The sequence below is a fragment of the Carassius gibelio genome, chromosome A1, assembly GCF_023724105.1.
Source record: "Carassius gibelio isolate Cgi1373 ecotype wild population from Czech Republic chromosome A1, carGib1.2-hapl.c, whole genome shotgun sequence".
NCBI classification, from domain to species: Eukaryota; Metazoa; Chordata; class Actinopteri; order Cypriniformes; family Cyprinidae; genus Carassius; species Carassius gibelio.
The window spans coordinates 31,964,426-31,992,389 of record NC_068371.1 but is presented as its reverse complement, the minus strand read 5'-3'; the positions used below and the strand labels follow the sequence as shown (position 1 = coordinate 31,992,389).

Sequence of the window (27,964 nt, the reverse complement as noted above, 5' to 3'; positions counted from 1 at the left end):
GTAGTAAATATATTATTAAACACTTACAGAGCTTTTCTGCAGTTGATCACAGCTGGTATCAGTCTTCTTCTCCCCTCATCTGATGTGTTGTATTTTATGAGGTCCAGTTCATCCAGTGGCTCCTCTGACATCTGAAGCATGTAGGAGATTGTTGAGCAGTGAGCAGCAGAAAGTTTCTTCTCTGAGTGTTTGTCTGATTTCACAAATTCCTGAATCTCTCTGAACAGAGTCTGATCATTCACTTCCAGCAGACAGAGGAACAGATTGATGGATCTTTCAGTGGAGAGCCCATGTCCATCTTTGATCTTCTCTTTAATGTACTGTGTGGTTTCTCTGATGCTCTCTGAGCTGTTCTCTGTGTGTGTCAGTAGATCCTGTAAGAGTCTCTGATTGGACTCCAGTGAGACGCCCAGCAGAAACCGCAGAAACAGATCCAGACGTCCATTTTCACACTCAATGGCTTCATCTACTGCAGCTTTAAGCAAATGTTTTACTGAAGCAAAATTGTTCAGTCCCTTCATAGTTTCCTTCACATGGTAATAAAACATGTAGAAAGCAGCAAAAAACTCCTGAATGCTCAGATGAATGAAGCTGTAGACTTTCCTCTGATGAATCACAGATTCCTCCTTAAAGATTTCATTGCAAATCCCAGAATACACCGAGGCGTCAGTGACGTCTATACCGCTCTCAACCAGGTCCTCCTCATAGAACATCACATTGCCCTCCATCAGCTGTTTGAAAGCCACTTCAGCAAGTTTCACAATCACTTCTCTGTTGGACGGCAGGAGTTTCTCTGGATCTCTCTCTTCATACTTCTGCTTCCTCATGTTGATCTGAATCAGCAGGAAGTGGATGTACATTTCAGTCAGAGTTTGAGGGATTTCTGCACTCAGATCTTCTTCCAGGAGCTTCTGAAGCACAGTGGATGAGATCCAGCAGAAGACGGGGATGTGGCACATGATGTGGAGGCTTCTTGCTCTTCTGATGTGTGAGATGATTCTGCTGGCTTGATACTCATCACTGATTCTCTTCCTGAAATATTCCTCCTTCTGAGGCTCATTGAATCCCTGAATTTCTGTCAGACGGTGGATGTATTTGGAGGGGATCTGATTGGCTGCTGCTGGTCTGGAGGTGATCCAGATGAGAGCAGAGGGAAGCAGCTCTCCTTTCATCAGCTTTGACATCAACACAGCCACTGATGAAGTCTCAGTCACATCACAAACTTTCTGAGCGTCTGAAAACATCAGTGTGATTCTGCTTTCATCCAGACCATCAAAGATGAACACAACTTTACACTCCTCATAAATCTGTGAGTCTAGATCTCGAAGTTCAGGATGAAAGTCCAGCAGAAGTCTGTGAAGACTGTACTGATGATCTCGGATCAAGTTCAGCTCTCGAAATGGAAGCACAAACATGAAATCTACATCCTGATTGGCTTTTCCCTCGGCCCAGTCCAGAATGAACTTCTGCACAGAGACGGTTTTTCCGATTCCAGCGATGCCTTTAGTAAGAACAGTCTTGATCTGCTCTTTCTCCTCACATCCTGCTTCAGCGGAGGCTTTAAAGATGTCATTGTAGTGAATCAGATTGTCCTGTGAGTGTTGTGTTCTGGCTGTTTTCTCCATCTGTAAAACCTCATGTTCTTCATTCACTCCTTCTCTCTCTCCCTCTATGATGTAGAGCTGTGTGTAGATGCTGTTCAGGAGGGTCTCTTCTGGTTTGATTCCCTCAATTAATCTCTCACACTTGTTCTTCATGTTGGTTTTGTGCTGTTCTTTCACTCTCTGAAGAACATCATCCACTGGTTTCTGCAGTTCTCCAGCCTCACTGGATGCAGTGCAGGTCAAATATATTCTGTCAGAAAACAGAATTACACTGCTTTCAATGACTGTTCAGAAATGAATACCATAAGAAATAGATATGTTTCTAGATATGATTTTGATGTCCCTGTGCAATGCATATTACATATTATTGGATAACATGTAGTGTTCATTCTTAAAAATTATGTCTTAAGTCATGTTATTCAAGTAAGTTGATTTACAGTAAATTAACATGTAAATGTTTATACTAACGGGGGGTCAGAGGTCACTGCATCACTGAAAGTTTCAGGTCGCAGCATGGATCTGCTACTCTTCACAGACACAAAGCTTGAATGTGGAGACCGTGATCTGTGTCTCTTCCTCCTACTGATACTGCCAAAAATCAAATAGAACAAAAGACAAATAAACAGACTGTTTTAAAAAAGGCTGTGAGTTTGTGTATTTGTGGCGGGGATTTTTTAGAGACTTCGGTGCATGTTACATTGTTGCAGGAGTAGGTGGCAGAAAATGCTAAAAAGTTAGCTAAAATATACATTTTGAACTTTGAGTGCCACTTCATGAAACTCAAAACAGCAGGAACTCATCAGTGAATATCCCTTAAGTTAAAATTCCATTTCATAGAGATCATCACTGATGACATCCATGTAAACTCTCTTTAACCAATCAAAAGATACTACATGAAATATATCACTTTAGTCAACCAACAGGAAAAACGAAATTCTGAAATAATTGACTTTCGATTGGGAAGCACTAACTGAGAAGTTGTGTTCATGTTTCAGAAATTAACTCGCAAGATACATGTCATAAAGTGTAAAAATGAGAGTAACAAAGTATAATGAAATTATTTTGCAGACCACATAAAATGAGAAGCAGGCCGGTTTTTGGCCCGCAGGCCTTGAGTTTTACACTTGTGCTCTAACAGATGCAGATAATCACATATACACATTCAATCTCTCATTATCTCATTATTATACTCATAATACTCCACTCTACATAATACTCAAATAACCTCACTGAAGCAGCCATTGATTTACTGATGACAAATTATTAACAGCAACAGTTACTTAATATTTTTGCTGATACCATAATTTATATTTCAGTAATCTTTGATGAATAGAAAGTTCAAAAGAACAGCGTGTATCTTAAATTTAAATATTCAGTCACTTTTGATAAATTTAGTCTCTTCTGGTTTGATTCCTTAAAATATGATCCCAAACTTGTTTTTCATGCTGGTTTTGTGCTGGTCTTTGACTCTCTGCAGGTCTCCACAATTCCAGTGTGTGTTTTGTTAGGACTATTTCAGTATTATTCTGATCCATATGTGTCTGATAGTGGGATGTAGAGGACAGTGTAGATCTCAGATGAAAAGAAAAACATAGCACCAATTGGAATGCATTACAATTGGAGACCATATGAGATATATATTTTACCAGATATGATTTTGATACCCCTCTTTGAGTTGCATCCTTTTGTAATGCATATTTCATACAGTGTTTTTGGTTTACATGAAGTGTTATTTTATTGAGTTTCTTATATCATGATTGATTAATATTAATATACAGGGATAATTTATATAAAATAAAATTAGAAAAGCACCAGGACGAGTAAATAATTGATTTACTAATAATTGATTGAAATGATTTTGTTTTTATGTAAATAGTGGGAGACAGCGGGGACAGTGATTTAGGAGACTGAGAACTGCTGGAATTGTTCAGGCTAGAACAGTACTGGATAGAAAAGAGTAAAGGTTCTTTTCTATCCATTTTCTATATATATATGAAAGTGAGAATGGGACGGAGGTTAAAAGGATTCAGTCAAGTGTTCATGGAAAGGTCAATAGATTTTTCATGAAAACTGAAAGGGATTTAGATGTTTGGGAAAGTTGAAAAAACAAAAAACTGTTACCTGGGGTCAGAGGTTTCTGTTCCTTCATTTAAGTTAGGAGGAAAATTTATTGACTGATCACTCTTTATAGACACACAGCTGGATCCAGCAGATGAAGAACTCTTTTTAGAGGCAGTGCCCTCGTTATCCCCCTTGTTATGTTGACTCATTTTGGAGGCAGTGTCATCCTAAATATATAAATACAAAAGATATTTAAAGGGAAAGAAGACACAGCTTAGAAACATGACATATAGATATAGAAAATAGATGATGTTCTATGAGAGTGAGTAAGTGATGACAGAATTAACATTTTTGGAAAGACTAACCATTTATTAATATTCACAGATAAGTATGCAATCTGCTGTATAACTGCAGAAAAAGGAACATTCACGTAATCGTTTGCTAATTTGTTTAATGTGTGTTCCTGCAGGAACTTGAAATCAAGACAAAACATAGCTTCACAATAGTCTACAAAAGTTTAGTACTTTTAGTAGTTTAAGTACTGATGTGGAAATATAACTGCAGAACAAGTGCAGTACTCAGCAATGGTTTTGTGTTTGTGCTAAAACCTATTGTTTTGTAGACGTCACGGGATCTACACATTACAGAATATAAAGCAATTAAACACAATGGGCTTTCAGTTTGTATATTTGTTTGTATATGTTATATAGGCAGCGTTCTGAGTAATTCTGAATATATCAGAAATAATTTACCAAAACACTTCACATAACCACGTCACTGCCATTTTGGTCAAAGCTGTTACACCGTCAAAATATAATGTTCAGCTTTTGAAATTCGAAAAATGTTTTGAAAGGTTCTGAAAAAAGTAAAAATCTTAAATAGCAGCTGATTTTATATGACTGCATGTTTACATTTAAAATAAGTTCTGAACTTACCACAAAATATGCGGCCGTTTACAACCTGAAATGGCGTCTCTTCCTCTTCCTCTTTCTATTTTTTTTTTTTTTTTTTTACTTTCGTTTCTGGTCACCTGTTTAAAGGTGAGTCTTGTTTTCCTTTAGTTCTACTCATATGGAGAAAAACAATACTCCCTCTAGTGGCGCTGAGCCTTATGACATTCTCAGAAAATTTTATGTCAGCGGTTCCTGAACTTTTGTCCTTAAAGGCGCACTCAATTGCCTTTTTGTTCATGCCTTCAATATTTAGTAAAAGCTAAAAGATATAAATTTACAAACAGAGTTCAACAAAGTATACCATATAAAACATAATCATTATTTTTAAACGTATGAACTTTATTTAAAAAGTCCTGCATTTTTAACAGAGATGGGACCAAGTCACACATGTGCAAGTCTCAAGTAAGTCTCAAGTCTTAACCTTCAAGTCTCAAGTAAGTCCCAAGTATTTTTTTCTTGGGCAAGTCAAGTCAAGTCAAGTCACAAGCTATGTCAAGTCAAGTCCAAGTCAAGTCACCTTAATATTGTTATTTTACCTGCAGAATCTGATCTTAATAAAGTTAAAAGACAAGATATAGGTAACTGTCAGTAAATTAAAATAATTTGGATTTGCATTGTAAATACTCATGTTCAGTAAAATACATCATGGAATCAAACAAAATTATAACTTCCTAAAATTATTTATTTTTCAGTTCTGCCAACAGTGTTTGAAATGTTTTACATTTTCAACATTGAGTCCATAAAACTAAACATCCAACAGACTCCTCTCTGAACACCTTTCTCTCTCTCTCTCTCTCTCTCAAACACAGTTTACATACAACATTAAACTTTGTTACATTTCTCCCCCCTCTCTCTCTCTCTCTCACACACACACACACACTCTCTCTCTCCCTCACACACACACACACACACACACACACACACTCTCTCTCTCTCTCTCTCTCTCTCTCTCTCTCTCAGAGTATAGAATATAAATATGACGTATTTTAAGTTGTTTCATACTTTTTTGTTATGTACAGTACAGACCAAAAGTTTGGACACACCTTCTCATTCAAAGAGTTTTCTTTATTTTCATGACTATGAAAATTGTAGATTCACACTGAAGGCATCATAACTATGAATTAACACATGTGGAATTATATATGGAATTATATACATAACAAAAAAGTGTGAAACAACCGAAAATATGTAATATTCTTGGTTCTTCAAAGTAGCCACCTTTTGCTTTGATTACTGCTTTGCACACTCTTGGCATTCTCTTGATGAGCTTCAAGAGGTGGTCACCTGAAATGGTCTTCCAACAGTCTTGAAGGAGTTCCCCGAGAGATGCTTAGCACTTGTTGGCCCTTTTGCCTTCAGTCTGCGGTCCAGCTCACCCCTAAACCATCTGGATTGGGTTCAGGTCCGGTGACTGTGGAGGCCAGGTCATCTGGCGCAGCACCCCATCACTCTATCACTCTCCTTCTTGGTCAAATAGCCCTTGATGCCTTCAGTGTGACTCTACAATTTTCATAGTCATGAAAATAAAGAAAACTCTTTGAATGAGAAGGTGTGTCCAAACTTTTGGTCTGTACTGTACATAACAAAAAAGTATGAAACAACTTAAAATACGTCATATTTATATTCTGTACTGTGTGTGTATATATATATATATATATATATATATATATATATATATATATATATATATATATATATATATAATTGGGTAATCGCGGCAGCTACATTTGTTTTTCTGATTAATTGTTTTGCTCTATGAGAAAGACAAGGTAACAAAATATTCGGGGCTTATGCCCCCTTAGCCCAGCCCTAGCGCCGCCCCTGGAATGCGTTTTTTTGATGGCCTGCTAGCGGATCATTAGGGGCCGTTCACATCACGTCTTTTGCGCGCGCAAGTTCGTTATTTCCAATGTAGGTGCGCGGTATGCGCGCTCATAATGGAAGCAACGCGCTCACGACGCGCACCGCATCGAGTTAAAAACATCGAAACTTTTCAGAATGCCGCAAGCGCACCGCAGGTCATGTGACAATAACTAACCAATCAGCTTCAACCTTTCCCGTATCAACGTTGAAAGCTCAGCTAAGATGAAGGAACAGCTGATCATAGCTGTATATGGATTGCCATTTTGAAATGAATTTAGTAGCAGAGCTACTGCGAGCGATTTTTAGTGCTGCAAATCCATTTATCCTTTGCTGAAATTTCCGCTTCTTCATTGAGAGAGAGCGTGTCATGGATGCTTAGCAACGACAGACGCCCCAGGAGCACTTCTGCCTGAGCGCTTTGGAAAGAAGGAGAAAGCGGCGCGACTAGCGTTTTCCACGCGTTTTTAGGCGCGAACTATTGAAGACAAAAGCGATGACCCTCGGTACCTCTCAGGCTGACATGTTGATGGGATGTGATATCTGATTTAAGTGGGCGTGGTGTGTGTAAGGTAGAGAGGGCATGACTGATGATAGTGTCCTGATCCAGTCACGACGCTATTCTCAGCCTGCGCTCCAGCTGAGTAATCAACTTTATTTTAAAAAATAATTTATATATTTTATATTCAAACTGAAAACATGATGTGATTAACACTCAAGTCATTCAAGTCATCGTGTCTCAAGTCAAGTCAAGTCCCGAGTCTTTAACTTCCAAGTCCGAGTCAAGTCTCAAGTCCTAAAAATAGCGACTCGAGTCGACTCGAGTCCAAGTCACCAAGTCACAAGTCCCCATGTCTGATTTTTAACATTCATTCTCTTTAATATTCAAAAGACTGACTGTTCATATTGAAAGTGGGTTAAGAAAAAAAAAAAAAAAAAAAAAAAAAATATATATATATATATATATATATATATATATATATATATATATATATATATATATATATATATATATATATATATATATATATATATAAAGAAATGAAAAGACAACATGTTTATTTTGATCTGTCACACGCATATGCCAGCTTAATCACATTTAAGAAAGAGTTTTAACAGTTTTAGAACATTTCTTTCATTTCATCTGGGTCTAACCGATAGCAACACAGAAACAAAATAATATGAAATTATTTAATTGTGAAACATTTAATATGAGTGTAATATATGTAAGATATGGTTACTTACCCTGTCAGCGGTGATTAAATACAGAAGACAATCAACCTGCTGTTGTGAATCTATCATTTTGAAGTGTACACTAGATTTGTCAATATTTATTAAACCATTTGACACATTAGTTTTGTATCTGACTGTGTTAGCTCATATAACTGCACCCAGAAATATAATTAACAAATTAATCCAAAATAATTCCTTTACTTTCCTCAGTTCTGTAAATGGTTAAGACTCAAGGTAAAAAAATATGATTATTATTTCTGAAGTGCATCTTGGTTTATTATGTGAATAAAAAGCATGTTATACAGTTGGTTCCCGTGCTACTGAGTAGTGCTAAAAACAGCACTGAGTTTAGTGTATCAGATGATACAGTCCAAAAACACACAGCAGTAAGATAAGCACTGTTTATGTCTCTCTGGATCTCTCCTCTTTAACCTGCTCAACTGTAACAGTAACTTTAACTGGGATGATGCTCAGCAGGCCTGATCGCTTTTCTGGGATCATGAATGGAAGAGCTCCATTTCTAGGTTTCTAACCTCGATGTCCCATGTCTGAACACCACTGCTGTATCCCAACATCTGGAGGAGCTGCGTTTGGATTCAGGATCACAGGGTCTGGAGAGATTAGACCAAAATATCCTCTCTCAGTCAATCTAAGGCTAAACCGTTGTGTTTTCATGCACTGGTCTGATGTGAGGCTTTTCTAAAAGCACACCTTTTATGTCTGTATTTTGAGATTTATGGGGTGATAAACAGAGAAACCCAAAATTCCCCCTTTAACTGTAATATTTCAACAAAATCGAACAAGATTTTTGAACCTGGCTTAATCCAATGTTTATTTTCTGGAAACATGCAAATCAGTAGTGCTGTAAAACGATTCATCGTGATTAATCACATCCAAAATAAAAGTTTTTGTTTGTTTGAAATTTGTGTGTTCTGTGTATAATTATTATGTATATATAAATAAACAAACATAGCCTACAATATATATTTTGAAAATATCTATGTCTATATTTATATTCATATAATTTATATTATAAATAAATATATTTCATATATAAGCATAACATATTTTTCTGAAATATATACATGTGTGTGTATTTATTCACACATAATAAATATACAAAGCACACATACATATCTAAAAAAAAAAAACATCTAGGGATCAGTCACTCACAGTCAGAACAGATGTCCTTCATCTTCTCCTGGACTTGGTAGCTGAGGTTGCCCAGATGTTTCTGAACATTGATAAGAGTTTCTGGGCTCAGTTCTGAATCTGAAAGTGTCTGTTTAGCCCTTAAACACACACACATTTTAAATTATTATACTGATTTGTACATTTTCAAATTTTATTCTAGAAAACAAACAAAAAATACCTGTTCATAATGTTGTTATAATCTCCACCTCCTACAATTTTTCTGAGAGCTAATGTATTTTCCTCTTCATTTTTCCCTCTCTTTTCCTTCTCTTCTTCATTTAGAGCTGCTGCTCTCCTCCTTCTTTCTGAGGAACTGCTGGAGTTTGTTTAACTCCTCTCGTATTCTTCTCTCTTTCCGCTGAGCTTGAGGCTGTAATGTTTTAAATGATGACACTGAAAAACTACAAATCTATATGTCTAAATGTCGAACAGAAAGTGTTACGCTCAACAGTTGAGTTTTGTAACTGTGTGTAACTAGTTAAAAACGAGCTGCCCATCTCCTGATGTGAGAGTAAACCATGACAGGATGAACTGGGACGTGAGGGCGACAGAACTTTGATTGTGGTTGCTTTTGGGAAATCCAACCCTGGTTGGTTAAATTACAAAACTGCAGTCGTCTCAAACAGCAGATTCTCTCTGTTCACCCATTTTGTTGAAGAGCTAGAAATATGATGGATGTGTTGGGCGGAAGGGTTGAGACATGACATGTAGCTACTGGACCTTCAGAGAGTGTTTAAACACACATACGGTTTGTAGACATATCCCCCATTATTCCTGCCTGATGTTATTAGATTATTGAATCCTTTATTGGAATCTGACATGAGATTCACATTCAAATCAAAATGTAAAAGCATGGGGGAGGGAGGTTATAAAATATAAACAGGTTTGTGTGATAGTTAGATTAAGGGTAGGGTTATCTTTTTTTTATTTTATTGTTTTATTATATTAGTAATTTCCGTATCATATTATACAATGCCCTTAAATAAAAACAAAAGATAGTAGTCGCAGTATCATGGTATAAAACTAGTTAGTGGAGTCGAGTCTTTGTGTTGCATTTACAGAGCTGTGACCAGCAGATGTCCTCAGTGTGCTCGTGTTCTATATTTATTGTTTACATGTCCCGTATGTTCACAAACTCTCTGTTCAGATTCTAACCGAGAGCGGCTGCTTTTCTTAAAGGGGCCGCGAAATTAAAGGCGAACAGTCGAGCTTGAAGAGTTTAATTACAGTTTGATTACTGGTTATTATAATCTCGCTGTCAGTTACCAGATGACTGAGAGGACTGGAATTTTCTGACTTTTTTGAACCACAATCTTTCTTTTTTTAGTTAGAAGCCCTTCCCTTTAAATCTGCTCCAGGGGCTACCCAGCGTCGCTCCGTGTTTCTGTCGGTTGGCAATAAATCTCAGGTAGTCACTGTTCCGCGATCAGTCTCGGTGTCCCGCTTCTCGTTCTCCGGTCATGTATCTGCTGTGTCTCTTTTCCCTGCTGCTCTGGAGCGGTCCGGTGCGCGGTTATTTCCCGGAGGAGCGCTGGAGCCCGGAGTCCGCGTTACTCGCGCCGCGGGTGCTGCTCGCGCTGGTCTGCCGCAACTCAGCGCACTCTCTGCCGCACGTCCTCGGAGCCATCGACCGCCTCCACTACCCCAAAGACCGCATGGCTGTGTGGTGAGTCCCGGAGTGGATCACTGGGCGTTGTTTATCAGAGCTGATGTTGTGCGCAGATGCGCGTCTAACAGCCGCGGCGCGGGACTGACGCGTTGCGTGTTAACTGTAGTACAGTGACCTCTGACTTGACTTTCAACAAATGCAGCGAGTGCAAGTAAACAGCAGAGAGGCGTGTGTGTGTGTGTGTGTGTGTGTGTGTGTGTGTTGAGAGAACTAGACTAACAGCAGCTGTGCTCGCGTGACTCTTTGGAGATGTGGTGATTTATCTCTGTTTGGAAACGAGTCTGCTGTGGCATGTGCGCGTGCAGGGGAATGAGCGAGTTTAGACGTGTCCAGGGGGCACACTTATCACAGACACCCCCTTCACGCCCCTCGATCAGCTCTGATCCGCTCTTTCCCCCTCGTGCCGATCTGATCAGCCGCGCTCGTGAATGCGCACTCTGATGGGATTTGTGAGAAAACAACACATGAATGAGTTTCCTGCATGAATGAGTCTGTGAACTGAAAACAAACACCTCCCCTGCGGCGAGAGAGATTAGATGTGTGAACCTCCTGAGAGAGGTTTCGAGCTCATGAAATATAGCAGTCATAATTATTAAAGACATCCTTCATGTTTAAGTGAACTACATGTTGATCTCTAATCATTTAGAGCACAACTCCATATTCATCAAATACTTTGATTTTTATTTATAATAATCACAGTCAACAAATTCTATCAGCAAGCAGTATTTATTCTAAAGTAGCCTAACTTTTTAAAAAAACATTTATTTTCAGACTTGAGGCCCATTAGAAAAGCAATGCATTGAAAATAATAAACACAAAACAATGCAGTGCACTTTAAAAAGACAGTCATACCAGTGTTTTCTCATAAGTGACTGGTATTGTATCACTGGGATTTGTGACACTTTAGTATTCTGACACTTATTTTTTGACGAAACATCAAGTTTTCATCATAAAACCATTAGATAGGCTATGTTTGCACAATGAATTGACAAAGCACAATACAGACATGTTTTCGCCATGTTCCCATCCATTCAGTGAGTAATGCATTACTACGTAAAGTTTCTTTCTTTTTTTTTTTTAAACGTAAGGGATTTTTCTTATTGTTTTTGTAATTAAATTACGTTACTTTTGGTGTAATTGCATTTAATATGTGAAAAATCTCAATCCCATATAAATCGATATTGGATCTTGTAATTGTATTAATATGCAGTAAAATGTATGTTTTAATGCAAACTTCTCCCATTAAATACTTTGGTCAGTTCAGGAATAACGTATGCAATTTAATATTTATTTTAAAGAATTAAAAGAGGAGTTTCTTGTCTATACTTGTAATGTTGACCTGGTTTAGAAAGTAATTAGTAATATGTAATGTAACACATTTTAGAGAACGTAATTAGAAAAGTAATCTGATTACACTATTAAAGATGTATTTTGTAGCAAGTAATTAATTACTTTTTCAGAGCAACTTTCCCAACTAATGGTATTGTCCAATTCTCTAAATAATTATATTCAGCATACTAAAAGTATATTTGAAGTAAAAAAAAAAAAAAGTTTTAAGTCGCATGTCCAAATATGCATTTTAATAAAAATATAAATGAACAAGTGATTTTCCTTCAAAAGAGGCAACTAGAGAGTTTCCTTCTAGAGGATTATATAAACTATTCTCCTTTAGTCTGATGAAAGGAAACTTGGTTCTGATGAATGATAAAGACAAGGACAGCCAATCAGCACCTGACTTTAAAGAGCGGAAACATTTAAAGTGGCAGAGGACAAATCTGTGGCAAAACAGTTATCGTTCTTGGTGTGAACAGACTTTAAATGAGTACTAGAAAAATCACTGCGACTGTGTGTGAACTCTTCCTTTAATGTGAATGCAGATGAGTTTAAAATATCATCTGCACAGACTGTGGAGCCGCTGGATGTTAAACGTTTCTGACACCGTGGCATCTTCGTTTCAGTCTGTTCAGAGACTCAGAAATGAAGCATTTCTCTCAGCGTGTGGTTAACAACTGAAACCGAACCGCCGGGGTTTCTCTCGCTGCCACAGACAGACCAGAATGAAACCACATGTGGTCCCAGACTCCCAGACAGACATGTGGGCCGGTTCAGAGTCTTTGATGATCAGACAACATCTAATCTCCTATAATTCAGTATTCTGGATTGTAGTCGTCTATTACGGTGTCTCTGTAACAAGAGCAGTCGCATGAATGTTGAAGTTTGAAACAAAAATGTAACATCAACAAAAACCCTGACTGCATTTACCCCTCCATGTTTACCAATACAAGCGCAGCTGTGTAGAGGTCAGTGATGTCACACAATTTACTGCTATTTTCATGTCGTTGACTGTGAACAGCGCATTTTTTAAATTTGCCGGTAAAGTCAATCCAGTAATTTTACTGCAGTTTACAGGTATTACTGTTTTTGCAGATTTACTGTGCCAGTACACGCACATCAAACGAGTCTCATACAGCGCTGGTTCACCCTCACAGAGCAGACACACACTGGGGATCTGACTAATAACACTGCACATTTCTCCCACTGTAAGAGCTGGTTCAGTACATGTTAATAAAGCCTCACATCTTATTAATATCATGCTGGAAGCAAACTAATGCTGGAAGTGTGTTGGGTGGGTGTGGATGAGCCCGCGGCGGTTTGGGGCCTTTTGGTCTTAATGGCTTTATTTATTATCAAATGAGCGCTTCGTTTGATGACTCTCTATGAATCAGGCAGCCACATTAAAGAGGTGACTTTACACACACAGATGTTTAATCACCATAATTATATATAATATATGATACTAATTCTAACAGAAACCAGGATTGGGGTCGGTAAGATTATCTTTATGTTTCTGAAATAAGTATGTTCTTATCAAGGCTGGCTGTATTTGATCACAAATAGTAAAAACAGTAATATCATCATGACATATTACTACTATTTCAAATAGCTGTTTTCTGTGTGAATCTCTGTTAAACTGTTTTTTTTTTTTTTTCTGTGATGCACAGCTGTATTTTCAGCATCATTCCTGCAGTCTTCAGTGTCACATGATCTTCAGAAATCATGAAAATATGATGATTTACTGCTCAGAAACATTTCTGATTATTAGCTATGTTGAAAACAGAGTTGAGCTGCACAATAATTTTGCAGAAACTGATACTTTTTGTTTTTCAGGATTCTTTGTCTAATTGAAAGTTCAAAATAATTGCATTTATATAAAATAAATATTTTGTAAAATAAATGTTTTTACTGTCACTTGATAAATTGAACGCATTCTTGATGGATACAATTTTATTTTCTTTTAAATGTATTTTTGACACCAAACCTTTGAATATACAGTACAGACCAAAAGTTTGGACACACCTTCTCATTCAAAGAGTTTTCTTTATTTTCATGACTATGGAAATTGTAGATTCACACTGAAGGCATCAAAACTATGAATTAACACATGTGGAATTATATATGGAATTATATACATAACAAAAAATTACCGTTCACTATATACCTGTTCTGTGTTAAAAACTTGTCGGCCCTTTTGCCTTCTGTCTGCAGTCAAGCTCACCCCTAAACCACCATGAGCACGGGCACTAGTCATTTTTCTCTTTGCAAGATTAGTGTGAATACTGGAAGCATTCAGATCATCAAACACAGTCCTGATGGAGATCTGATCAAGTGACTGAAAAAAAGAAAAAGAAAAGAGGAATAGAATTTGCCTGAGGATCATTCAGAAGCGTGTGTGTGATGCATGTAACGACCTGCATGAATCCTTTTTAGAAAAATCCTTTTAATTTTAAAGTTTTAATTTTAAAATTTTAATTTTAATTTTACAACAAAATATCTGATTTAGTTTTAATAAGTAATAGAGGCTCTCCCTTCAGCTTGAGGTTTATTTGTTTTTCTTACGGTGTTAGTAATTCAATTAGTTTCTTTATGAGATGCCACAATATACTGTAATGCATTACTTCTAGAAGTCACTTCCCCCACAGTGTGAGTGCAGTATGTAGCATCTGTCCGTGACGGTCTCTGGTTCATGTGTTCGTTCTGCAGCCAGACACTAAAGACAAGCTGGCTTTCCAAAGGTCATACACTGAAGTTAAATATGGGGTGATTTTACTGCGCTGCACATGAGAGCAATCTCAACATTCAGCAAGAAAAATCTCTAATTATAGTCATTTGCTTTCTATTTTTCCTTCGTGTTTGGAGGAGTCTGTTTGGGTCGTTGAACTGTTTTCAGAGGATCTGTCTGTCCTCAGGGTGGCCACAGATCATAATTCAGACAACACCACAGAGATCCTGCGTGAATGGCTGACGAACGTGCAGGACTTCTATCATTACGTGGATTGGAGACCTCAGGAGGAGCCCAGGTGAGACTGAACCCGTCATCTCATGCATCAGCTGTATTTCAGTGTTCAGACTGAGTTTGAATCTGATCTGACTGAAGAATCAGTGCATCACGCTGAAGATACGACGGTCTGTGTCTCGCGTGTTTATCTGTCTGTGTTTCTCAGTGTCTATGAGGACGAGAGCGGCCCGAAGCACTGGACGAGTCTGCGCTACGAGCACGTGATGAAGCTGCGTCAGGCGGCGCTCGACACGGCACGAGAGATGTGGGCCGACTACTTCCTGGTACATGGCCTGAGACTGAACTAGAGGCTCACAGGAGTTAGTCGTGCTGTTCTGTGTTATATCTGCTGCTCTGTGTCTCAGTGTGTGTGTGTGTGTGTGTGTGTGTGTGTGTGCTCCAGCTGAAGCGCTCTGTACCAGTGTAACATCACACACACTCTCAAAACCACTGCCATGGACGACAGTTCAACTTCTGTTCTGGGCACCAACATCGAGTTTTATCTTTAGTAACCAACATAAATTAAACAAGGATTTTTTTTTTGGCATCTCTTGATTCAAGCTTCACTGTTTTATGTTTTACTCAGAAATAACTACAGAGAAGCACAGCGACTGAAGCAGTATACTAAAAAAATATTAACTTTGATTTTATTATTATTTTTTTTTCTGATTCATAAGCCCAAAATCCATAAGTTATAAGTTAATACATTTTAAATGTACTTCATTGCAAGTTATGTATAATTATGAATACATGACATACAGTTTCAACAGAAATGACATTAAACAGTATTTTGGCTATAAAATATTATAACACATAAAGTCATACTTAAGTCCACTCTAAACTAATACACTTTCTTTTAATTGTTAATAACCTGCTCTTGAGTGTCTAAAACACTACATCCACACTTTAAAAGTATGTTTTCATAGTAAAATTAGTAAAAAAAATAAAAAATAAAAAATAGTTTTTCAAAAATGCACAATGAAACCAACATGACCGACTCTGTTTGCAGATGGTGGACTGTGATAACCTGCTGACCAGCCGGGATGTTTTATGGCAGCTGATGCAGGAGAATAAGACGATCGTGGCACCCATGCTGGAGTCCAGAGCGGCGTACTCAAACTTCTGGTGCGGGATGACCTCTCAGGTGTGTCCACACGTGTCCCGTCCCGTCACAGCGCTTCACAGATCATCATCATTCAGTCTGTTCAGATCTATCAGGTTTAGTCCATGAACACAGTGGACAGTGGTCAAACTGTTAAAGCTAAATTATAATCACGATTGTTGTCATTACAGAAACATCATCTCATCTATTGCACTTTGACATGAAGTGACACATCTTTGGGTTTATTGCAGTTTGTCACCGAGAAGGTTTTGCTCACAAATTTAATCGCAGTAAACTGCATAAACGACATGTGAAGCAACACAGACTGACTTTATTACACTTACATTTGAGCAGAATACAGCAATGGAGATCGCCATACATAGGACATACATGTTTTCTGGTGGTTATTTATTTTTTTCACTTCATCAGCATTTTTTTCTCAGAGCAGAGACATTGTTGCCAGATTAGGAATATTAGGTGAAACCAAGGGCAGAAAATTATTTATTTTAAAAGAAAATCTCTGATTGGGGGATTGAATATCTTGAGATCTGGCAACCGCAAACACACACACACACACACACACACACACACACACATTTCAATTTCGTCTTTTTTTGTCAATGATATTGCACGTTTATATAATCAGAGTCATTGACTAAAGAGCGATGTCTTGTCTTAAGACCCGTTTACAGATTTATTTTAACTTAACTTTAAATGATCAAGCTCTTTAAAGCAGGATGGATTCTGATTGGTTGTCATTCTTTATATCATTTCTCAGAAAAAAAAAAGCAATCTGTAAGTGATTCCAACAATATCGTTCCTCCATTACAGCTGTGGTTTTTATTGTGATGGTTGTAGATCTCGTTCCTCAGTCGTGGGGTAAAGGTCGTGGACGGATGTGTGTTTGCAGGGTTATTATAAGCGGACGCCGGCCTACATGCCGATCCGCAGACAGGAGCGTAAGGGCTGTTTCGCCGTGCCCATGGTTCACTCCACCTTCCTGCTGGACCTGAGGAAGGAGGCGTCCCGGGAGCTGGCCTTCTTCCCGCCTCATCCCGACTACAGCTGGGCCTTCGATGACATCATCATCTTCGCCTTCTCCGCGCGGATGGCAGGTGCGTCTCAGACCGAGCTGTGTTCAGTGATCATGTGTGCTGTGTTTCAGTGAAGTTTAACATGGTGTCCTGCAGAGGTTCAGATGTACATCTGCAACAGAGAGACTTATGGGTATTTCCCCGTGCCCCTGCGCTCCCATAATTCCTTGCAGGACGAGGCGGAAGGTTTCCTGCACTCGCTGCTGGAGGTCATGGGTGAGTCACATGACCGGTCACATGTGTTCTTCAGCAGGAGTGTGATGAATGTGCTTCATGGTCCTGAATGTGTTCTGTCTGCAGTTCGCAGTCCTCCACCAGAGCCGTCTGTGTATCTCTCTCTTCCTCTTAAACAACCGGATAAAATGGGCTTCGATGAGGTCAGGAGGTCACCTTATTACCACACGCTTTTATTCTCTTTTATAGTATCTGTATTATACTTCATACTTTTTATATTTATTAGAATATCATTTTATATTGTATATTTTTGTTATATTATTTAATGAAATAGTATACTATAAAATAGTGTAATAGCGCATTTTACATTAATATTATTTATTAAACATTATTTTATTAATTAATATTAAACATGTAATTTATTTTTTGGAGGTTATCTGAGATGAAAATATTTGTTTTGCTCTTTCATTTTATAAATAATTGTAATATATTTATTTTTTGTATATTTATTTTATATTATTTCAGTATTTTTTATATTATGTTTTATTTACAAAAATAGGGTAATGCTTAAAGAGTTTTTCTATTTTTTTATTTTGTATTACATTATATTTTTTTGTTATTTATTTTTCTGTATTTATTTTGTATCAGCGTATAATATACTATAAAACAATTATATTATATATTATATTATTTTTTATTGAATTTCTACTGACATCATAATATTAATATTACATGCATTTATTTTTATATTTTATAAAGCTGTATATGATGATGATGATGATGATGATATATGTTGATCAGTGGTATGGTTTGTGTTCAGGTGTTCATGATAAACCTGCTGAGGCGTTCAGATCGCAGGGAGCGGATGCTCAGGACTCTGTACGAACAAGAGATCGCCTGCAAGATCACCACAGCTGTTGATGGCAAGTACGTCTCAAACACACAGGGACGCAAACATGAGCTTCCCATGATCCCTTCTGTCTCACACTGAGTGTGTGCGTGTGTGTGTGTGTCAGGGCGCTGAACAGCAGTCAGATCGAGGCGATGGGGATCCAGATGCTCCCTGGATACAGTGACCCATATCACGGCCGGCCGCTCACTAAAGGAGAACTGGGCTGCTTCCTGTCACACTACAACATCTGGACAGAGGTGAGAGAGAGAGAGAGGGAGGGAGGGAGGGAGAATGTAACTATTTAATGTTGAATTCATGTGTTTCTCAGTTAACATGTTTTTCAAGTATTTATACGAGTTAGTACTCTTCAGTAAAATTTATATAGTCAATGATAAAATCACAACAAAACAAATCAAAACAGGGAAAGGGTTTAAAGTTAAACATATTCATCAAGTAAATTCATTCGGATAACAAAATCAGATATATTTATTTTACATTTATTTTTCTCTAAAATAATATATTTTTATAAAATATAGCAATGTTTTTACTCGTTGTTTTACTTTTTTTTGAAGAAAATAATTAGATGTTGTTGTTTTTTTTTTCTAAAATGCTAAAATGTTATTTTGTAAAAATAAATATTCTCATAATTAAATACAAAAAAATCATTTGATAATTTCATACATTTTGGAAATCCCTTTACTCAATAAAGGACAGTTTAGAATAAATATTTGAATGTATTTCTACAAAAAAATACAACATGGTGCTTTAAAGAAAATATTTATATATGAATTATTGTCTTCACTCAGTCTGTGTGTATCGGTGTGTGTTTCTCTCGTGGTTTTCTGTGTAAGATTGTGGATCGGGGGCTGAAGGTGTCTCTGGTGATCGAGGACGACCTGCGCTTTGAGGTTTTCTTCAAGCGTCGTCTACAGAATCTGATGAAGGAGATCGAGTCTCAGCGGCTGGACTGGGACCTGATGTGAGTGAAGGAGTGTGTGAGTCTGTGTGTGTGTGTGTGTGTAGCGCGTCCTCTGCTGGACTCCTGACTCCAGCCGTCTATCTCTGTCTCTGTCTCTGTCTCTGTCTGTGTCTCAGATACATCGGCCGTAAGCGGATGCAGGTGGACCGGCCGGAGAAATCCGTGCCCAGAATACACAGCCTGGTGGAGGCGGATTACTCGTACTGGACGCTGGGATACATGATCTCCCTGCGCGGCGCTCAGAAGCTGCTGCGGGCCGAACCGCTCCGAAACATGCTGCCGGTGGACGAGTTTCTGCCCGTCATGTACAACAAACACCCCATGTGAGAGATTCACCAGCTCATGGATCATTATTACACAGAGTTCAGACCGTTTGATTACATTTGTAATGTAGATAGTGTGTTATTCTTCTGATCAGATACAGAAATAGTTTATTCTTCGCTGTTGTGTAAATGAGCTTTCTTTGATCTGCACAAAGAGCAGTGATCAACAGAAAAAATCTCTATTGATCCATCAAAAAACACAGAATCTAATAAAACATCACACAAAAATGTTAAAAAAAAGTTTACGTAAAAAATATATTTCAGTGAAATGAGAATATATGAACATTAAATACATCTTTATATTAGTTATATTTATAATTCTTAGGAATTTGAATAAACAAGTTCATAACAGAACTAATTTATTTTTTTGTATTAATGTTAATAATACAATTAAAGCATATTGTTATAAATATAATAATACATTTAAAATATTATAATGTCTAACGATTGTTTTATTAAATATTATATTTTTCTTAATTATTTTGTGGTTTAATATTGTTCATAATAATATTAACAACATCGATTAATTTTATTTTATTTTATTTTATTTTATGCATTTAGCAGGCACTTTTATGCAAATGGATTTACAATCTCCTAACATGTGTTCACGGGGATTTGAACCCCAAAACTTGCTCTGCTAACACAATGCTATTATATAAGAATATTATAAGAACCCATTATTTAATTGAACGTGTTTATATGATCGATCAGTTTGTGTCTCTGTCATTCATTCTGTTTTTTTCAGTGCGTGTTGTGTGACTGTATTACTGTTAATCTTGTATTTATATACTGATCTTCGTCTCCGTCTGTGCAGCGAGGACTACATGTCTCACTTCAAGGAGCGGGACCTGCGAGCGTTTTCGGCCGAGCCTCTGCTGGTTTACCCCACGCACTACACGGGCGACGAGGGCTACATCAGTGACACGGAGACCTCCAGCGTCTGGGACAACGAGACGGTCCTCACTGACTGGGACCGAGCGCGATCACGCAAGAGCAGCGAGCAGGAGGAGCTCAGCAGCGGGGCGCAGAACTCAGACGTGCTTCAGTCTCCGCTGGACAGCACGGCCCGAGACGAGCTCTAGAGGACACCATGGAGAAACCCTCTCAAACACAGCCAGCAGTGCAGAGGACGACCGCTTCACTGGACCGCACACCAATCTCAACAGAGAGTTTTTAGATATTTAAACCTAGTAGTTTGTCAGGAGTCCTGGCCGATCCTTTGTGCTTTAGTAAATCAGTGTGATTTTGAACATTTCATTCCTTTATTATTTCACTTTGATCATGACATGAGTGTGGACTTTTACTTTGTACGTAAAGCTGTAGTTATGCGTCCCAGATTCAGGTCTAGATCAGACTGGCATGTTTTTATCTGATCGTTTGCTTGCAGATGACTAATTTATTGCTCGTTCAGCTTGTTCTTAGTCAGCCGACGGATCTGTTACCCGTGATGTGAACCACACAGAAGTGTTTAACCTGTAGATTTATGTTCAGTTGCCTTAAGAGATTTGTATTTGAGAAGGGAAACTGATTAAAATGAATCAATTTAATTCGCTAGCTCGAGAAATGCGTGATATTTAGTTAAATGAGTGAACATTGATTATTTTTTTTATCAGTGTATCATTCCTTTTGGGTTCTTTCATCATGAATGTGCCTTTACCAAAGAATAAAGACTGTTTCTTAAAGTCTGATTCTGTAGATTCAGTCTGACTTTAGGAGGTGTATGCTGTGAATGGGTGCCGTCAGAATCAGAGTCCAAACAGCTGATAAAAACATCACAATAATCCACACCACTCCAGTCCATCAGTTAACATCCGGAGAAGACAGAAGATGAAACACATCCATCGTTAAGAAGTTTTAAATCAAATATGATAAAATGCATAAAATAAATAATAATAATTCATAAAAATAAAAATGGAAAAAATTCCATTCAGACCAGATGACTTTTTCACTGGAGGAAGTTAATGAAAAAAGGGCACAGAAGCAATGATTTGAAGTTAAAAACTTTGATTTGTTTATTTGGGCTTCTCAAGTCATAAAGGGTTAGTTCACCCAAATATTAAAATTATGTCATTAATAACTTACCCTCATGTCGTTCCAAACCAGTAAGACCTCTGTTTAATTACATCTGAGTTATTAATGACATAATTTTTATATTTGGGTGAACTAACCCTTTAATTGATGGACTGGAGTGCTGTGGATCACTTAATGTTATTTTTGCCAGAAGTTTGGACTCTCATTCTGACGGCACCTATTCACTGCAGTGCATCCAGTGGTGAGCAAGTGATGCAATGCTAAATTTATCCAAATCTGATAAAAAAAAAAATTATTGGATGCCATTTTCATCAAATTTTAATTTTCAAACTATTGCTTTAAACTGTAAATTGAAAGAGAGTCCTGAGAGCTTTCTTACTCACTGAGGTGAAATGAGACAGTCATACTCTCTCTCTCTCTCTCTCTCGGATTAAGGCCTTGGGTGTATTTTCAGCCAAGAAGGCTTATGGGATCTCTGATGAACATGGTCATAATCCTCCCAGAGAACAAAACGATTAATTTTCATGATAACAGAGAAACAAAACTCAGTTCTTGAATCTTAGCCATGCATTTGCATGATTTGCTTATGATAACAAACTTCAGTAATATTGGCATCTGTCAGATTTAACTGATGGACTCTGTCTCTCTCTCAATAGGATTATGACGGTGGGTTCATGTAGATTAGGTGGTCTGTTCACTGTGGCCTTTAAATCTCTCTGATTAGAGAGTAGACAAACACTGACAGAGCGATGTCAGAGACAGTCTGGTGTCACTTTAACCCTGTAATCACTGTGAACGGGGCGCGTGGAGACAGATAACAGCACGGTGAAGCTGCAGGACGTGAACTCATGATCGGTTCGGTTCTGAGGCCAGCGAGACGCCGTCACTGAAGGTCTGAGAATAGGTAGTAACCTTCATCCTACCCCTAAACCTAACCCAAGCCCATCTAGTTACCTTGTATTACCAGAACTTTCTTAGATAAATACACTGTACAGTAAAGTGCAACTTGAAATATTCAACTTTATAGTTTTGCAAACATCATTTGAATGTTACTTTAAAATGTTCTCTGAACGTTCTGAAACAAGTAGCAACATTTAAAATATATTAGACAATTGTCCAACTTAAACATTTTCAGAAACAATACGTAACTTTTGACAACTGTTCTTTTAATGTTACTGGGAGAACGTTTCTTCATAACTTCTAGTGGCTTAGGGATGTTTTGAGAACATTCTCTGTTGGTTTTCGTTGAGGTTTGGTTCAATCCTTCTTGTAAAACTCAAACTCACAATCTGTGAGTGTTTATACAGGGCAGGACTTTGACCACCATCTACAATTTCACTGACTGACCTCAAGATAATCTTTTTTTCCAGCTTGTGTAGAAACTAATAGCCTAGGGATACTGTTCACACTGGAAAATGTGTATTTGATTGTGTTGTAGTGTATTCATTACACTAGATTGTTTGCCATTTTATTACAAGTTTTGCTATTCCCTTAAACTCCATGCATATACTCCAGCAGTGATCAGGGCACGTTCTCTCTCCAGAAGCTGTCATGGTGGACCTGTTCCTGGGGAAGGTTCTGGTAAAGAACAATAAAGACCGAGACGAGCTGGACACGGAGCGTGAGATCGTCCTGCGGCTCCAGAACCGCATCCTCATGCTGTTCTTCGGCTCCGGTGAGTGTGAGAAGTGCCAGGAGTTTGCACCGACACTCAAAGATTTCTACAAGAAGCTCACGGACGAGTTCTACGTGGAGCGATCGGCTCAGCTGGTCCTGCTGTACATCTCTCTGGACTCGTCCGAGGAGCAGCAGGAGAAGTTCCTGAAGGAGCTGCCCAAACGCTGCCTGTTCCTGGCCTACGAGGACCCCTACAGACAGTACGAACCATTTCTGTTTGGTGCAAAAAATTTTAGTATGACAGTTTCTAGTACAGTGCTTGAGCACACTTTGACTGGTCTGCAATCAGAAAAGATGCCTTAAAATAACATTAAACCCTCAAGAGCTTTTATTTTACAGTCCTGTTCAGCATGTAAATATTATGTACTGTATTTATTATATTAATTCAAATAACTGGTTCATTACCATGACCCGGTGATATTTCTGAATTACTATTACAGATTTTCTTAATATAGCTTTTATTTTTATACTTTCAGTTTTTTTATTAAATCTAGTAATTACATCTTTTTTGTTAATTTTTTCTTCATTTTTCTTGTATAATATTTCTATTTAGCTTTGCTTTTTTCATTTTGTTTCAATTAATATTTTTACTTCCAGTAATTTTAGTGCAAAAAATATATATTGTTTTTCAATCTTATTTTAGATTTTATTTCAGCTTAATTCAATTATTAACATTCCACATATGTTTTAATAGGTAATGCTATTTTTTTTTAGTTTAACAAGTTTTTGTTTTTCTTAGTTATGCAAACTTTTAGGGAACATTTCATTTAATCATTGTGCAAAACAAATGATGTTACTTTTTAATGTTCTGTAACAAGTAAAAACAGTCACAGTTATTATGAACATCCAACATTGTTTCAGGAAGAAAACATTCTGTGAACATTATACTAATTCTAATGTCTAGAGACCTGGCCTGAGTTTCCCAAAAGTTTCGTAAGCCTAAGAAGTTTATAAAAACTATCGTACGACTGATCTTAATATTATGGTATGTTTCACAAAAGCATCGTAACTTAAGTAACACCTGAAAATCATTGTAGATCTATGGGTGCTCTGGAGTAATCGTTGAGCCTTAAGTGCATCGTAAGAAGACAGATGTATGTGGTCACCTGCAGGACATATAAATTAATTAATTAAAAACGGCAGGACAAAAAAAAAAAAATGCTTCAAAGACTTTGGGGATATGTCAATGACTTGTTGAAGTGCATGAACACTAACTATTGGACCCAGAAATAACGTATCTCTCTCTCTGTCTCTCTATACTTTATATAAATAAATAAATAAAATTTTGCATTTAGCAGACGCTTTTATCCAAAGCGACCTACAGTTTTGTTCAAAATAATAGCAGTACAATGTGACTAACCAGAATAATCAAGGTTTTTCGTATATTTTTTTATTGCTACGTGGCAAACAAGTTACCAGTAGGTTCAGTAGATTTTCAGAAAACAAATGAGACCCAGCATTCATGATATGCACGCTCTTAAGGCTGTGCAATTGGGCAATTAGTTGAATTAGTTGAAAGGGGTGTGTTCAAAAAAATAGCAGTGTGGCATTCAATCACTGAGGTCATCAATTTTGTGAAGAAACAGGTGTGAATCAGGTGGCCCCTATTTAAGGATGAAGCCAACACTTGTTGAACATGCATTTGAAAGCTGAGGAAAATGGGTCGTTCAAGACATTGTTCAGAAGAACAGCGTATTTTGATTAAAAAGTTGATTAGAGAGGGAAAAACCTATAAAGAGGTGCAAAAAATGATAGGCTGTTCAGCTAAAATGATCTCCAATGCCTTAAAATGGAGAGCAAAACCAGAGAGACGTGGAAGAAAACGGAAGACAACCATCAAAATGGATAGAAGAATAACCAGAATGGCAAAGGCTCAGCCAATGATCACCTCCAGGATGATCAAAGACAGTCTGGAGTTACCTGTAAGTACTGTGACAGTTAGAAGACGTCTGTGTGAAGCTAATCTATTTTCAAGAATCCCCCGCAAAGTCCCTCTGTTAAAAAAAGGCATGTGCAGAAGAGGTTACAATTTGCCAAAGAACACATCAACTGGCCTAAAGAGAAATGGAGGAACATTTTGTGGACTGATGAGAGTAAAATTGTTCTTTTTGGGTCCAAGGGCCACAGGCAGTTTGTGAGACGACCCCCAAACTCTGAATTCAAGCCACAGTACACAGTGAAGACAGTGAAGCATGGAGGTGCAAGCATCATGATATGGGCATGTTTCTCCTACTATGGTGTTGGGCCTATTTATCGCATACCAGGGATCATGGATCAGTTTGCATATGTTAAAATACTTGAAGAGGTCATGTTGCCCTATGCTGAAGAGGACATGCCCTTGAAATGGTTGTTTCAACAAGACAATGACCCAAAACACACTAGTAAACGGGCAAAGTCTTGGTTCCAAACCAACAAAATTAATGTTATGGAGTGGCCAGCCCAATCTCCAGACCTTAATCCAATTGAGAACTTGTGGGGTGATATCAAAAATGCTGTTTCTGAAGCAAAACCAAGAAATGTGAATGAATTGTGGAATGTTGTTAAAGAATCATGGAGTGGAATAACAGCTGAGAGGTGCCACAAGTTGGTTGACTCCATGCCACACAGATGTCAAGCAGTTTTAAAAAACTGTGGTCATACAACTAAATATTAGTTTAGTGATTCACAGGATTGCTAAATCCCAGAAAAAAAAAATGTTTGTACAAAATAGTTTTGAGTTTGTACAGTCAAAGGTAGACACTGCTATTTTTTTGAACACACCCCTTTCAACTAATTGCCCAATTGCACAGCCTTAAGAGCGTGCATATCATGAATGCTGGGTCTTGTTTGTTTTCTGACAATCTACTGAACCTACTGGTAACTTGTTTGCCACGTAGCAATAAAAAATATACTAAAAACCTTGATTATTCTGGTTAGTCACATTGTACTGCTATTATTTTGAACAATACTGTACATTGCATTCAGGCTAACATTTATTTACCTAATATAATATATACGTATTTAAAGTATATTATATATTATTATGTATAATATTGTACACTATAATATACTATAGTAGCACTTAAAGAACAGGTACGTGCGATTGCTTTACGTCAAATGTTGAGAAACGCACATGAAACAATATCAAATGATCGTAAAATTACTCGTAGAAAACGCTCTTAAGCGCTAAGATCAAATGTTATCGGGAAACCCGGGCCAGAAAACTTGGAACCAGTGTTCTTTTAACATTACTGGAAGAGTTTGTTCATATCTTTGGGAGAAAGTCCTGAGAAGATTCCCTGTCAGCTGAGTTAGGGTGGAAAAGATTGAGAACTGGAGTGTGTGACCATCAGGAGCTCTGTAATCAGTTACGTGTGTGTGTGTGTGTGTGTGTGTGTGTGTGTGTGTGTGTGTGTGTGTGTGGTTCACAGGGAGCTGAGCGAGATGTTCGAGGTGCAGGATCTGCCCAGGTTGGTGGTTTTGCGTCCGGACTGCTCTGTTCTCACACCTGATGCCGTGGAGGAAATCTGTAAACTGGGGCCGGACTGTTACCGCAACTGGCAGGAAGGGGCGGAACTTATCGACAGGAACTTCATGATGAACGAGGAGTTCGACGAGGGCAAAATGCGCAGCATGACCGACCCCATCCGACGAGTCAAATACAAGGTGGAGGACAAGAAGAAGAAGAAGAAAAAGAAGAGAAAGAAGAAGGATGGGGTGAGTGTGGAAGAGGAGGATGAGGACGAGGATGGAGATGAAGATGGAAATGATGGAGGAGGAGGTTGGGGCTGAGGTTAGGACATCTGATGCTCTGATAACTATTAGTGAAAGAAGCCACGAGTAAGAGTTGATTACACATCGCTGATCAGATCAAATAGCAGCACTGAGAGAAGAAAGATGGATGTTCTGCAGCAGTTCTCAACCCTTCATCCAAGCCCCATCAATGTCCACAACTACATTTGAAAACTAACATGTTTCCTCTGGAAAGACAAAGGCTTTTATTTGACAGAAACTGTGTTAGAAACTATCAATTTCCAGTTGTTCATAATTCACTGGATTTGTCTTAGGCATAAGATATTGATAAGCCAATTTTTTATCCTTAATATTTGACTTCACAAATGAAAGAATTTACAGGATTAAAGAACATTATTTTATAAAAGACATTTACTGTGCATGCCACAGGTTATTTTCTGCCAAATCATGTCAATCCATTAACCTGGAAATTCATAGTAAATGTTTTAACTGTTTTTAAAGGGGTGAACTAAAATAAAAAGTATCTTGATTTTTATCTTTTTAAATAACATTAAGTCCTCGAGGCCCCTTTTAAAGTGTACTGAAGACCCCAGGTTGAGAACAAGTGGACTACATCGACTGCTCAGTGACTGATAAATGAGGTCAGTTTCTCAATTCAAGGATCAGTTACTTCTTTTCAAATACATCTCTACATTTCCATGTCATAGGTGTACATCTATGAGTATACAGTATCACTATAAGGATCATCAGATGACTGCTGTTACATAAATGTATACATAAATGCTCTTTTTTTTTAAATGCATGCTTTTTATCAACATTTGGATTACTAATAAACTATGAAATTACAAAAAAAATTGGTCTTGAGCATGTTAACACACACACACACACACACACACACACACACACAGTAGAAGTAGTTTTAGACATCCTCCAACTATTTTTAGCCTCCCATTTCCACAAATTACCAGATAACCACTATCAGAACTTTAAAGAAAAAATAAACATCTGTGTAACAATAATTCTCTTTTTAAAAAAGTGTTTCTTTTTAAT

At 37.7% G+C, this 27,964-nt stretch overlaps 3 protein-coding genes across 12 annotated transcripts in view; 2 read left to right on the top strand and 1 right to left on the bottom strand.

Moving 5' to 3' along the window:
- The window catches only part of LOC128023088 (NACHT, LRR and PYD domains-containing protein 12), a 68,165-nt gene that overhangs the window by 20,408 nt on the left and 19,793 nt on the right, over nucleotides 1–27,964 (bottom strand). The window contains exons 1-4 of one of the 6 annotated variants that reach the window (XM_052610669.1): nucleotides 8,245–8,301; nucleotides 3,726–3,892; nucleotides 2,073–2,192; nucleotides 1,635–1,854 (exon numbers count right to left, since the gene is read on the bottom strand). The exons of 2 other annotated variants lie outside the window; for them this stretch is intronic. In XM_052610669.1, the coding sequence (XP_052466629.1) occupies nucleotides 1,635–1,854; nucleotides 2,073–2,192; nucleotides 3,726–3,892; nucleotides 8,245–8,286 (549 nt within the window). In that variant the 5' untranslated portion in view covers nucleotides 8,287–8,301. Of the gene's footprint in view, nucleotides 1–27; nucleotides 1,876–2,072; nucleotides 2,193–3,018; nucleotides 3,063–3,725; nucleotides 3,893–8,244; nucleotides 8,302–27,964 lie in introns of those variants that run through there. 3 more of the 6 variants (XM_052610661.1, XM_052610666.1, XM_052610680.1) reach the window with 3 other exon arrangements.
- Nucleotides 10,086–21,156, top strand: LOC128026168 (procollagen galactosyltransferase 1-like). Its single transcript, XM_052613020.1, has 12 exons — nucleotides 10,086–10,571; nucleotides 14,822–14,932; nucleotides 15,077–15,194; nucleotides 15,920–16,054; nucleotides 16,923–17,127; nucleotides 17,203–17,322; nucleotides 17,407–17,483; nucleotides 18,101–18,207; nucleotides 18,297–18,429; nucleotides 19,024–19,151; nucleotides 19,268–19,474; nucleotides 20,289–21,156. Exons 1-12 carry the CDS (start codon nucleotides 10,366–10,368, stop codon nucleotides 20,554–20,556), a joined length of 1,815 nt encoding a protein of 604 aa, XP_052468980.1. The 5' UTR covers nucleotides 10,086–10,365; the 3' UTR covers nucleotides 20,557–21,156.
- On the top strand, nucleotides 21,922–27,768 carry nxnl1 (nucleoredoxin like 1). Of its 5 annotated transcripts, none has more exons than XM_052531535.1 (3): nucleotides 21,922–22,397; nucleotides 23,052–23,382; nucleotides 26,593–27,768. In XM_052531535.1, exons 2-3 carry the CDS (start codon nucleotides 23,057–23,059, stop codon nucleotides 26,951–26,953), a joined length of 687 nt encoding a protein of 228 aa, XP_052387495.1. In that variant the 5' UTR covers nucleotides 21,922–22,397; nucleotides 23,052–23,056; the 3' UTR covers nucleotides 26,954–27,768. The 5 variants fall into 5 exon arrangements, with proteins under 5 accessions (XP_052387495.1, XP_052387338.1, XP_052387418.1 ...); XM_052531378.1 differs by having other exon boundaries at nucleotides 23,021–23,382; XM_052531458.1 differs by having other exon boundaries at nucleotides 21,922–22,409.

Coding starts and splice junctions, on each gene's coding strand:
- LOC128026168 (XM_052613020.1), top strand. CDS start 10,366: ATGTATCTGCTGTGTCTCTTTTCCCTGCTGCTCTGGAGCGGTCCGGTG. Junction 18,430..19,023: donor ACTACAACATCTGGACAGAG/GTGAGAGAGAGA, acceptor TTTCTGTGTAAG/ATTGTGGATCGGGGGCTGAA. Junction 19,152..19,267: donor CGGCTGGACTGGGACCTGAT/GTGAGTGAAGGA, acceptor TCTGTGTCTCAG/ATACATCGGCCGTAAGCGGA.
- nxnl1 (XM_052531535.1), top strand. CDS start 23,057: ATGGTGGACCTGTTCCTGGGGAAGGTTCTGGTAAAGAACAATAAAGAC. Junction 23,383..26,592: donor TACGAGGACCCCTACAGACA/GTACGAACCATT, acceptor TGTGGTTCACAG/GGAGCTGAGCGAGATGTTCG.